This window comes from Odontesthes bonariensis, chromosome 12, assembly GCF_027942865.1.
Source record: "Odontesthes bonariensis isolate fOdoBon6 chromosome 12, fOdoBon6.hap1, whole genome shotgun sequence".
NCBI classification, from domain to species: domain Eukaryota; kingdom Metazoa; phylum Chordata; class Actinopteri; order Atheriniformes; family Atherinopsidae; genus Odontesthes; species Odontesthes bonariensis.
Window position 1 is genome coordinate 16,911,625 of NC_134517.1, and position 13,352 is coordinate 16,924,976.

A 13,352-nucleotide genomic window follows, 5' to 3' on the forward strand; every position below is an offset into this window, starting at 1 on the left:
TGAACCGGTATAAATTCTGAGCAGAAACGAGGAGGACCGCTCATTAAACGCGCTTTCAACATCCGACTGGAAATGCTGCTGTCGGGCTTCCAGATGTTCTCCCTGAAAACGTATCAAATACCAGTGTTTTTACTTTGTTAGGTTTTTCTTTTTTCCTTTCTTGTTTTCTCCAGCCCGCTGAATATTTCACACGGGCCGTGTTACATAACATGTGTAACCTTGGAAGAGGTCGCAGCATCACTGTGGCGCGGACGCGCGCCTTGAGGGGGGTTGGGAGGCCGTGGACTGCACCTCGTTTTCCTCGGCTCACAGAAGCCGTCCCGACTGGCACTGTCCCTCTGAATGAAGCAATCAGAAGTGAGTCAGTTTGATCAGGTTTATTTGTCAAGATCACCTTCGATAAGTAGAAAAAAAAAACAATTAATAGCAATCATCAGAGTATAAAAGAGGAATAGTGTGCTCGCTCGTTTAAGGTCGTTTGTTTTAGCGTTTACTTTTCGTGGATGGAGGGTTTAGAGTTGCTTCTGTTGGATTCTTTCGAGGTTGCAACTTGAGGGGGAAAAAAAATGCAAAAAGACAAACAAAAAGAAAAGAAAACAGGACATTGTAAACATGTGTTTCCTTACATCCACTGCATCTCACGGGTCTCCTGGAACTACTCTGTGAGATGCACAAAAAAAGGCTAATTAGGATAACTTACACCTGCAAATAAAGTAGACAATGGAGTCAGTTAACTTCACGACACGCTCCTGACCCACTCCATCAAAATTGTGCACATGTCAGTCATTCCCTGAAGGTAAACATCTGTGCGCGAGAGAATGACAGAGGCGAGCGGCTCGATCTTCGAGGTCACGTCGGATGCGAGGTTGCGCGGCAGCAGCAGCATGAGTAGTGTTGGCAGCAAGAAAAAAGCCAGAAAGAAGACGATCCGTTTGGGGGCTGCCATCCGCGAGCCCCCCGTTTGGTAGGAGCCACTCTCGTGGGGGACGGAGATCCTGTCCACTTCTCTGAGCCGAAGGGAATCCCACTTTTTGACGTCGAAATTGCGCACGAGTGGCCCGACGTCCATGTCTTTCCGAGAGGGCAGAGGCGTGTCTTTGAGGACCTTCAGCTTCTCTCGAAACTCTTGCATCTGCTGCAGAAAGCACAGGGGGTCCGAGACGCTCCTGAAAGACTCGGCGATGCTGAGCGCGCGCCTCTGCTCCTCCAGCGCTGCGCTCAGCTTGGCGGTCTCCGGGTCGTACGCTTGCATCACCACCAGTTTCAGGGTTTCGAAGTCGGACAAAATCTCGTTCTTCTTGCATTCGAGGGCTCCAATGAGCTTGTCGAAATACTCTGCCACCTTTTCCGCGTCCTTGCTCACCGACTGAAGCGCCGTCTTCTTGCTGGCTTGCAGCGTCTCAAGGCAGGACAGCGTGTCTGCGCTCCGCCAACTCTCCACGCCGTGTAGCAGCTCCTCAAACGCCCCCTTCTCCTGCTCATACGCATCCTCCAGGGAGCTGAATTTGTGCCCTTTGTGGTCATCCGTCGTGGCGCAGAATCCACAAATGAGTTTCAAATCAGTGGCGCAGAATATGTTGAGAGGCTGCCCGCAGTGCCGCTTGCAGAGGGACATTTTCGGCATCACCTTTAATTTGCTGAACTTCTCAACTATTCCTCGGAGAGAATAGTTGATCTGCAGGGTATTTGCGCCGTTGTGGGGGCTCTCCTTGCGGCATGTGGGGCATTTGAGGGGTGTTCTGAAAGCTGGACCTCGGTTCCCCTCCAAGAGTCCGTCCAGGCATTTCTTGCAAAAGCTGTGTGAGCACAACAAGACCCGCGGATCCTCGAACAGACCGCAGCACACTGGGCACGTGAGCTCCTCTTCCAGCTGCTCCATCGTACCCTGTAAACACATCACCCAGGCGTCAAATCAGTGCTTAATTTAGAACAGAGGGGAGAAAAACAACAAAACCAATAAATCAGCACTCAATAAAAACGGGCTACATGATACGCACCCCACACGCAGAGGGATGCCGCCCTATGAGGCAGAGAACCCGTGAATTACACAAGAAAAAACACCGTAGCATCGCAAAAGGATACAGGTTTTTTAGGGGGGTGGGGTGGGGGGGTTAGCAGTCACGTTCCAGCTGTGTTTGAAGTATTCCAATCCTGAAAGTGAAACTGGCTGTGCCCGCGTAAAAGACCGACACGGGTCCTGCCAAAAGCTCCGTTTGCGTTTTCAAGGCTGAGCCGCATCCTGCTGCCTGACGTCTTTCTGTCGCCAGCGAGCGCTGAAAGAAGCCCGCAATACGTTTCGGGTCGACTACAACTCGAAATCGCCAACAACTTGGCGGGATGTAAACTCTTCCAACGAACGGTCATGTCTTGGCTTGTATTTGCAGGGGCAGCAGGACGGCGGCTAGCTGAGTTGAGCCCTAAGTTGCTGTCTCCTAAACCAATCCAATGCGACAAATCGTCGACAAACGGGGTTCGCGCGAGCGCTGCTCCTGTTGGCAAGGTACAGAAGGAGGGCTGTGACAGATTTTGCGAGCGCATAGTAACATGCAACTACTGGACCAAAAGAATCACTCACCAGCTGCTGAGACGCTCAGCGCAACGCAATCATGGCGCTTGTTGCTGTGCAGACTTCGCCCTTTCCGGGTGTGCAGTTAACTGTTTCAGTCGCGCGCGGCAAACCGGACCGTGCCGATTCGTCCGTGTTTGCGCACAGATGAGACCTGGCGTGTCATGTGTTGCCAGCCACGCGGAACCTTCGCGGATCTCGAGCTATTTGACAGCCCCGTTTAAAAGCATTTAGGGGGAAGGTTGCGTTTTTTGTCGCTGCAGGGTAATTTGCAGAGGGTCCCTGGCAGTCAGGAGGGGGGAGGGGCTGTTGCTATGCAAAACATTACAGCGTGAAAAACTGTCAAGTAGATCGTGGTCCCAGTCTGGGCACCGCACGTTTCTACCCCGGACTACCTCAGCCGGTTTTTTGTTGCTGCTCACCAACATATGCAGTTGTGAGCTGCTCACACAGGAAAATGTACATGTGCGAATGTGGCCGCTCGGCTGCTCCATCTGACATATAAAAAAACAACAACACTGTGCAGCTCTGAGCAGATGGGCCTGACATCACCCAGGGACCGTGTGCGAACATACCCTGAGAAATCCAACCATAAACTTGATGAGGCACATTGTACTGATCGCAAAACAAACTTGAGTGAGTAGCCTATGCTTTGCAGTTATGAACGCTCGCATTGCCGACTCAACACCCCCCCCCCCCCCCACCACCCCCCCCCACACACACACACCCACCCCGCATTATCCACTTTCAATTCACCCGGGGTTATGTAACATCGATACCCAATAGTTACTTAGTCACGTGGAGAAATTTTGACCTTGATTTTCTTCCCTTGTTTCCATGCCATCAGGAGCAACTGCCTATCTTACCCGCTGTGATTGGATACAGTGAGGAAGTAGGGGGCTTATGTCGCTCCGACCTGCACCGCTAGGTGTCACTGTTGTTGCGGGGGAGCCTTTTTGACGTTTTGACGCTGGGTGCTCTTTGGTTTGACGATACGAGTTTCTTTCCGGGTGTTTGGCCAGTGTCGGAGCAAGAATATGGCTGCGCTGTTTACGTGTTGTTTTGGCTGCTGCGGGGAAGGGGGGTCGGGGCATATTCCCCTCAAAGAGATGCCTACTGTTCAGTTAGACACCCATCACATGGGTAAGTATAGTTGTGGTAACTTGCCACAGTTGATATGTACATACAGCCAGGTGACTGTGTGTGTGTTACAAGACGGCTAACATCTTTCGACGTCAAATTTAGCTTGCGAGCTAATACCTAGCTCTGCCTGCGCTGTTGTTACCTTCAAAACATGGTTAAAGGTTGTTGTTTTTTTTAACATACAGTACTTTCAGTTAGCTGTCCTAACATAGTAATTGGTGACTCTCCACCATTTAAACTAGCATGTTGTACTAACTCCCACAGCATTTGAATCCGAGGTTGTAAGGGTTAACGTGTCTCATTTCCTTTTTTTTCCCCCCAAACAAAAGAAAAATACACAACCAGACACACGAGACATACAATACCCCGATTTGATGCAAAAGGTGCGTCTTAAATGGAATAGTCCGAGCAGAACACCAGTAACATCCCATCAACACCGTGCACCTCGCACTGGAGCGCTGATGCAAGAAGGACTCGGATGTGGAAAGCGCAAGAGAAGAGGCAACAGAAAAAACTGCGATTAGAAAAAACTTGTTCAAAAGATCGAATTATTAAGTATTTAAGTAAACGCGTGCACGTATTGTCAATTGATTTTTGATTTTAAGTGTAAAGAATCGAATAATAAATATTAATCCTGCAGAGAAATGTGCCCTCTCAGCGTTAAACCGGAAACAGTCGTGAAAAAAGAAAGGACACCCTTTTTCAAATATAAGGTTTTACTTATCTACTATATATACATACATATATATACTTCTTCTTTTTATTTTATTTGAAGTCAATTCAACCTCAGATAAACAACACTACATCAAGTCCACCCCATGATTCAACAGCTTGTGGAATCACCTTTAAAAGCAACGACTTTGGGTATTTGTTTTCTGTATGTTGTGAGTCTCTCGCATTATTCTGGTGGAATTTTGATCCACTTTTCTTCACAACGTTCCTTGAGGTTCGCTGGCATTCATACATTGTCCTGACTTTGACTGGACCGTTGCAACATCTTGATTCTCTTCTTTTTCAGACTTCCTGTTGTAGATTTGCTGACGAGTAATTTTCCTCTTGCGCGGCCCAGATTCAGCTTAGTTGTAGCAGTCGGACAGATGTTTCTGATATTTTACTTCAGAACAGTCTTAGTATAGAGAGGAGTTCATGGTCGACTCGCTGACTACAAGGTGTCCAGGTCCTGTGGCTGCAGAACAAGCCCAAATCATCACCCCTCCACCACCACCGTTGGTATGAGGTGTTTGTGCTTATATGCTGTGTTTGGGTTTCACCATAAGTGGTGCTGTGCATTATCACCAAACATCTCCACTTTGGTCTGGTCTAACCAAAGCATGTTGTTACAGAAGTCTTAAGCTGTGCTGCCATATTCTTTTTTTTTTTTTTTTTTTTTTTAGGGAGAAGAGGCTTTCTCCTGCTACCCCTACTTAACAAGACATACCTGTTCAGTCTTTTTCTAACTGTTGCGTAATATAAACTGTAGCGGATAAATGAGTTATAACACAGTGAAATATCTCGTGTTATTGTTCATCGGAGATTGTATTTACCTAATTTTAAGACTTGGCAAGGAGAGAAACCGTAGAATTTAAAGAGAATTTACTAGTCAATAACACGATTGCATGTTATGATTTTTAGTTATTGTCATTGCTGTGTTTTACTGTTTTAGGTGTCCAAGACAAGGGTCATTTAAAGCTTTTGTACACTATTGGTCGGAGGGTTAGGGTTGGAAGATATTCTGTGAAAGTGTCACTGTTTCTTGTTTTGCTGTCCAGTTGGTGCCATGTGCATTTAAAATGCAGCCTTTTGTGTGCTCCAAAAAAAACTGCGTTGTTGTTTTTTTTTGGCTACGCTCCGATGTATTTTCTTGCTCATACCAGAGGTTGTTGTAGTTTATCGGCGATGTTCAAACTCCAGATTTGGAGATTCGTGGTTTTCATTGACAGTAGGGATGTCGAAGACAAACTTTTTCTCAAACGGTAAGCCAAATGTCAGACAGATGTGGAGGAAAAGTGCAAAATTGCGCTTTTGTTGTCCCGGAGTCACATAGTGAAGTTTGAACTTTCTTAAAATGGAAAGATTCGTACAAAGTGCAGGAGCTTGAATGAGTACAAAGGTGTGTTGCTTTAATTAACATACTCAGTTACTTTCCATCATTGCCAACAAATCCTGAAACCACAAGCATACAAATGTTTTTATCAGTTAATGGACATGATGTGGCTCCTGCCTCACTGTAAAGTCTCTGGTAGCTTGCAGGAAGATTCAAATGTCTCCTGATAAACACAGCAAGCTGGATCACCAGTGGCTTCAAAATTTGTTTAGATGTCAAAATTGTATAATTTAAGCATATATTTCAAACTCAGACTACATGTAAATACTGAGAAATTACCAGAGGCGCTCAAAACTGTTGAACTATTATTGTCAACCTCTGCATCATATCATTATAAAGATAAAACATCCGACTTTCTATGTTGATGTGGAGTCTGAGGTTGTATTTACCTCAACTTTATTGATTTATTTTAACATACAGTATTTTTTTTTTTTTTGCTTTTTAGGCTGCTGGACACGTCACATGTCATAAATAAGTGAGAGATGGACAGCTTTTCAAATTAAATTTGATGAGGACCATATTGAAGCAGTTGGGCGCAGTACTGAAACGATTCAGAGTTTAACCAACAGAAATAAATAAAAAAATAAATGGTTTTGGTGGCGAGAAAAAAAATCATTGAACGTATCTGTAATGCGTCTTCTTGTTCCAGAAACTTGACATCTATCGGACAATTTATTGATATGAATTGAAAAAAAACGGAGAAATAGTGAGTTTGTTGCGATTCTCTTGCAGGCACCGATGTTGTCATTGTAAAGAGCGGCCGGAGGATATGTGGCACCGGAGGCTGCCTGGCCAGTGCTCCTTTGCACCAGAACAAAAGCTATTTCGAGTTTAAGATCCAGTCCACTGGTAAGCACTCCTTCTCCTGCCCTCTTTCCCTGCCTGATTGCAGTTTTCCAGTGCATTCTTCGTGGGAGTTTCCTGTGGCACGCTGCGCTTTTTAATAGCAACGCTGTCCTGTGACTGCATGCTCATATGATTCAGCCTCCCTAATTCTGTACTCGTACACGGTCAGCGTCTGATTGCACGAGTGATGTTGTTTTCAAATACAAGTGCACTGTAGTGATTGTGTTAAGAGTGACTCGGAATATTGAATTCTTGAGTTTTTGTGCTTTGGCTTAAGGTGTGTGGGGAGTTGGTGTTGCCACCCAGAAAGTCAATCTTAACCAAGTGCCTTTAGGCAGAGACACAAACAGCTTAGTCCTGAGGCACGATGGGTCTGTGTACCATAATAATGAAGAGAAGAATCGTCTACCGGCGAACAGCCTTCCCCAGGAGGGTGACATCGTGGTGAGTGCCCCTTTTGATTTCCCGAGTTAGGTGTTTAAGTTTGATGACCTAAACTCCTGAGAAATTTCAGTGATAGCAATTTTGTCCGAAAGGCTGAAAACTTATGTTCCCTGCGAGTCTATATTGGGTCAAATCGCTGATAAGTTGCAAGTAGAAGGATACATGCGCCTTAAAATGATCAAAGGGAATAATATAGGTTAGTTTATTTTGATCCAAAGATGGAGATCTTATTAAACCGGGTGTTCAAACGGCGTAAAGGTGATGCATTAATTATTCCTGTGATCTCTCTTTTTTTTAAATCATTTTATTTTCCACGATCTATAGTTTTCACTGTCATTTGTGAGAGATCGTTAGGGACCTCGAGACCTGCGCTAGAAACCTGCTTCATCTGTTTAATAAGCTTATTTCAAGTTGCAGCGCATGATCTAATGTGCTGGATCGCTTTCTGTCTGCGCCAAAGTTTGCCACGTCCACGCGTATTTGCTCTTTAGCGTCAGGCTGCAAGTCACCTTTCTACTGCAACAACACCCACTCGGGCGGCACCTTATCAGAAAAAGCACTCCCACTCACTTTGGTTCTGACTAAACAGCAAGCTTCCAAGCTTCCGTACAGCGATGAAAGCAAACCACCCGTTTGCAAACCTGTCAGTAGTCATGAAAGCGTTTTTAGAACACGGATGTAATGCGTGGAGCGAATGGATTGTGGGAGCAGGTTAGTGCAACACTCCTGTGTATGGTGCTTGAAACAAATAAGTTGGCCCTTATTGACAGTTTCCAGTTTATTCAGACTGCTCGCTCACAATTTTCAAATTCTTAACTGACCTTACCTTAACATTGACCTTAGTTTAATAATTAAAGCTCAAGTCATCACGATCTAGTAGAAGAAAGAGCAGCTACTGGAGGGGGAATATTCCGGGAATGTTTTGGGATATAAGCCTAAATGTGCCTCTAACAACTACAATTTCTGTGTAGTTACTGTATAATCGGGCTATCCAAAAGTTTTTCGATCCTTACTTTTAAATGTGTCGCCGTCTCTGATGAGCCAGACCAGACTAGACAGAAGTATTTTATTTTTTGTGGTAAAACCAGGTTATCTGCTGTTGTGCAGTGTGGTTACGTGTGTGTTTGTGTTCCTCAGGGCATCACGTACGACCACGTGGAGTTGAATTTATACCTGAATGGAAAGAACATGCACTGTCCCGCCTCAGGGATCCGGGGCACCGTATTCCCCGTCGTCTATGGTAAGTTCCCTTTTTGGCTTCAGACGCCAACTTCTTTTACGAGGTTGGTTACTTTTTGGATTCACTCGTTCACGCATTCCCTGAGACAAAGATGTCCTTTTGTACACTCCTCCAGCGAGGCCATGTGGTCCAGTCGGTTTTTGTTGGCTGTTTATTGTAAGTCCAGAGAATTCCTCGAAAAGTTGTGGACGGATCTGCGTTGCAGCTTCCCGTTTCCTTTCTTTTATGTAATTCACGGGTACATTAAAACGTCATTTACAATTTACAGGCGTGTAATTGAACACAGGAGCACTATAGTCTGTTTTCTTTCATTTGTCTTCCAGATTCTCTAACGATCTGGCAGAATTCCGAAAATAGCCACCCGTGCTGTTTCTGTCAACAGAATATTTAATCATTCAGACAGATGTTTAAAATGAGTTGTTTGGTCGTCTCAAAGAGGGTGATTTGCATTACAGTTTTGCAGGGGGTGCGGCGTGGCCCAACATAGAAGTGATTAACTTTTGATATCGATCAGCATCTGGAGCCACATTTTGAATGTAATCTTACTTGGACCGGCCTTCTTAAGAGATGCTGTCATGCACTTGTATTCCAGCAGAGGGCTGCATATGTGCATTTTTTTTTTAAATTTTTCTTTTTACTGAACACCTCTTTTGTCTGACTGTTGGAACTTTTAATTGAACATTTCACCACAAACACGTTCTGTACATCCAGGAGCGAGCCATGTGAACTGTTCACAGTCTTAAAGGGCCGATACTCGCAGGATTTATTCCGCTAAAAACATACAACGGACACATTAATTGATTAGCTTTGCCAGTCAATGTTGCTCTTTAGTGAATTCCACTTTTGACTTTATTTGGGAAAGAAAACCCGAAAGATGTTCTAAATATTTCTCTTCCTGTCATTTAGCTACACATACACCAGTAGGGATATACTTTCAAGCAAATATCTCAAATATTCTCAGCCAAGTAATTTGTTGCTTGAACTCTGCGTGAAAAGTCGAGGAACTTTATCCATTGGATCAAACGACCACATAGTTTCCATACGAATTGTTTTCCAGGACTGCATAAAAAGAGGAAGAAAGAAAAAAAGATCCACTGACATCACCTCTGCCATCTCCACGGCTCAGGCTGATAACTGGTATTACCAAGCGTCTAGACTTCAGTGCTGCCCTTTGGCTTGGTATGGTGTGGGTTTGGAAAGAGCTGCAGTCTCTTTCGTCAGTCGAGGTGATTTACTCACAGAGTCGGGTCACTGAGGGCCTTTTTTGTGCATAAACCCTGAAGATGTTCAGGAGAATGTGTGTGCCAGACGTGCTCTCACGTTTAGATCGCACACGATGCAAGAAGCACAGTGCGGAACATGGAGAATGGCCGACAGGCTCCTCCATGACAGTTTTTGCGTTGACGTCAAATCTGACGTGTATCTGGTATGTCCCCACGATACCGAGGAGTGAGTCAAAAGCAATATACAGGTCAACAGAAAGAAGAATGAAGCAGTAAGCCTCACCCGAGCGCATGCTCGCTCAGTCATAGTAAATGCTCCGTAAGATTTGCCGCTGCCCGCTGAATCTTCCAGACGTTTTATTACGGGCCTGGGTACGATGCTGCGGAGAGCTGTGTTTGCCCATGCCAGCCCTCCTGAACACTTCAGGACCGCAGTGCGTGTGTGGAAAACAGATTAAGCCGAAAAGTTTTTCCAAGCCATGGCTGAGGAAAATCATTTTGACATTGGACAAACTTTGTGGACACACTGTTAGAATCTTGTGAAAGGCATTTCCCCATATCAGGAAATATGATGGACAACATCACACATGACCACAGTTTATGTGTCTTTGTAAAGCTCTCAGGGGGTCCCGGTACTTTTTCCGCAGCGTCTTCATTAAGAATACGTTTTCTGTCATGAAATGCCAATTTCATTTGACCCGAGTTTTTATAAAAGCTTGTTTTTGCCAGTGTTTTTGGTTATTTCATGTCAGTCACATAGAAATATTTCATTCAGAAGATGATAACTCCAGTCGAGTGTCATTGTTGCCTACTCATATAGCCCACGAGGACGTGAGTAAGGTGCTGATCGCTGGAAACGGATCAGAGTAACTTAAAAAGACGTGTTGCACACCTCAGCTCTGTGTGCATTTCACTGCATTGACCGAGCCTTCAGAGCTAAGACAAAGACACTACTATGTTGCTTAGTTAGATATTAGATATGTTTCCAGGGCTTTAGAGGAGCATAAAAATGCAAATCTTGGTTTAAGAGGTTAACGTGTATACAATGTCTAACCTTGTGCTTGTGTGTGTCTTTACCTTCCTTCTGTTGTTCCAGTGGATGACAGCGCCATCTTAGACTGCCAGTTTAGTGACTTCTATCACACACCTCCACAAGGATTTGAGAAGATCCTCTTTGAACAACAAATCTTCTAATTGAGCACCTCAGCCTCTCGATGTGTTGCCGCCTTCCTCTAAATCTCATAGCAACCTCTGTGACACTACAGTTTGATCTTGATTGATTATTATGTGTGGCTTGAGTGTGCATCCTGTCTCATTTCCCCTGATTACCCCTCCTCTTTACTGCTGCTCTGGACTGATGCTGGAGTGTCCTTGAAGAAGTGGGGATTTCTGATCACGGCTCAGCTACGGTGGGCTGTCACAGTCTGTGCAAACGGAAAAAAAAGAAGAAAACTGTAAAATAATTGCCTTGTTTCAGTGTTAATCACAATGTGTTATATCTGAACAACTTTAAGTCGCTGCTTACATCCACACTGTGTGCATACATACCAGGCAATGAATGCAGTGGTAAAATGTTTCCATTTGTCAGGATCAGGAGCCATGTTTTATCGACATTGCTTTATCCTTACCTTTCTGAGAAGGTTACCTTCGAAATGCCATACTGACATCCAAGCATACGTCTTATGCGTCTATTTATTTGTATTTATTTCACTTCCAGATCAAATTGACAAGTCTTTTGGGTCATGTAAAGTGAATGTATGGACACCGTCATTTCACGTCATCGTACAGATATCAATTGAAACGCCGACGAAAGTGAAACCAGCTCACATTCCAGGTGACATCCGGTGTCCGATGGTGCTGGAAAATGTTTTACAAAGTGAAATATTTCTTAAATGGCCGACAAAAATAATGACACAAATGAAAATGGTTTGTTTTTATTAATCATCCTTCTGAATAGCTGTTTTCTCAATCTTACAGTGTATTTATTCTGTCAGAATATTACCAGAGCTGGAGCTGGTCGTCTCTGATTGGAGACACATTTGAACACGTCAATCCGTTGTGTTGTATCGGCATTGCATACGTGCGGCCGAAGTGTGACAGTCGTATATATTTCAAATGCTTGTCTTTGTTTGCACTAAAGATGTTAAATCCAAATATTCGCCGATTCATTAAACTTTTGTGTTTGGAGGCACCACTTTTGAGCCGTCTTCTGATTTCGAAGCTGTGACATTTGAGAGTTTGCACTGCGCTCAGTAGTTCAAAAGCGAGGCATTGTACGAGCACTTTGCATGTGACTGGCATTATGCGATCGGGTTAGAAAATAGATCATTAGAATAGGGTCAGATTCTTAATGTGACGAGTGGTAATAGTTTTCATTAAATGGCAGCATGTAGATAATGTTTATTTATTCATTACTATTTACATTAAAGATGGAAGATGCACCCTTTGAGTATGTGCTCCTAGATCAGATTAGATTAGCTTTATTGTCCTAAGGAAATTTATCTTGACAAACACTGGCTGCTACCAAATCTAAAATCATAAACATCACATTACATTCACAATTTTATACTGACTAACTCCCATCAATTGAATGCTGAAAGAGCAGCGTCACCTTCTGACTGACACCGAAGGCCCTCACCCTGCGGAGGAAGTGCAGTCGCTGCTGGACCCTGGTGAAGACATAATAAACCTGAACAGTCCATGTGAGTTTATTATCTATTTGTACTCCCAGGTATTTGTATGAATCCACATGGGCAATGCTATGATGATGGATGACCACTGATAAGTGGTCTCCAACTGACTTCGGGTCAAAGATCATCTCCTGTGTTTTTCTGGACATTAAGAATTAGGAAATGTTCCTCACACCACTGAACAAAACTTTGGATCTGCTGTCTGTAGGTTATTGAATCTGATAAATCTGACATGAGGCAGAGAAAGGCTGTATCATCAGAAAATTTAAACATGTAATTGTTAGGTGAATTACAGATGCAATCATTGGTGTATAGGGCGAACAGGACAGGTGAACTGACACACCCCTGGGGGGCGCCAGTGCTGGTGGTGAGAGAGTCGGACAGAGTCCTATTCACCCTGACCTGCTGGGAACGATTGATGAGGAATGAGGAATCCATCTGATGATATATGGGTCGACACTCATTTGTTTCAATGTAGTCAGAAGGCTGTGGGGCTGGAGAGTATTAAAAGCTGAGCTAAGGTCAACAAAAAGCACTCTAGCATAGTTCCTGGGGTTTTCTAGATGTTTAGCCACCAGGTGCACTATGCCATTGCAGGCATCATCAGTGCTTCGCTCATGTTTGTAAGCAAACTGGTAAGGGATCCAATTGTGGATCTAGTCGCAGATGGTTTACCACCAGTTTTTCAAGACACTTCATCACAATAGATGTTAAAGCGATGGGTCTAAAATCGTTGTTCTCTTATGGGCAACGCTTTTTAGCAACAGGTGGAATAATTGCCTTTTTTTTTTATTCAGATGGTACTGTATGAGTGTCAAGAGACTTCTGAAAAATTGGCCTCCATGCAGGTGTTAATTCATCTGCAAAGGTTCTTAACAGAAAAGCAGACATACCATCTGGACCTGTGGCCTTGTTAACATTAACCTGCTTGAACACCTTTCATTATAGGAGCCAATTCCCTCACGCGATGCTTAAAAGCAACAACAACAACAAAAAAAGCACCCAACATGTACAGCCCCAAAATGTATCAGATCTCAAACTGATGTTTCGTACACAAGAATATATAGAAAACATATCAAATGTTGAAAGTGAGACT

The 13,352-nt window shown here is 44.1% G+C and overlaps 2 protein-coding genes across 3 annotated transcripts; one reads left to right on the forward strand and one right to left on the reverse strand.

Moving 5' to 3' along the window:
- Nucleotides 1–362: 362 nt before the first annotated feature.
- On the reverse strand, nucleotides 363–2,804 carry trim13 (tripartite motif containing 13). 2 transcript variants are annotated; one of them, XM_075478661.1, is made up of 2 exons: nucleotides 2,576–2,804; nucleotides 363–1,885 (listed from the first exon to the last, which is right to left on the reverse strand). In XM_075478661.1, the coding sequence occupies exon 2, from the start codon at nucleotides 1,877–1,879 to the stop codon at nucleotides 737–739; it is 1,143 nt and encodes a 380-aa protein (XP_075334776.1). In that variant the 5' UTR covers nucleotides 1,880–1,885; nucleotides 2,576–2,804; the 3' UTR covers nucleotides 363–736. The 2 variants fall into 2 exon arrangements, with proteins under 2 accessions (XP_075334776.1, XP_075334775.1); XM_075478660.1 differs by lacking the exon at nucleotides 2,576–2,804 and adding an exon at nucleotides 1,998–2,551.
- Nucleotides 2,805–3,561: 757 nt separating this feature from the next.
- Nucleotides 3,562–11,760, forward strand: spryd7b (SPRY domain containing 7b). The gene is made up of 5 exons (XM_075479315.1): nucleotides 3,562–3,709; nucleotides 6,546–6,662; nucleotides 6,937–7,103; nucleotides 8,241–8,343; nucleotides 10,663–11,760. Exons 1-5 carry the CDS (start codon nucleotides 3,604–3,606, stop codon nucleotides 10,758–10,760), a joined length of 591 nt encoding a protein of 196 aa, XP_075335430.1. The 5' UTR covers nucleotides 3,562–3,603; the 3' UTR covers nucleotides 10,761–11,760.
- The last annotated feature ends 1,592 nt before the right edge of the window (nucleotides 11,761–13,352 follow it).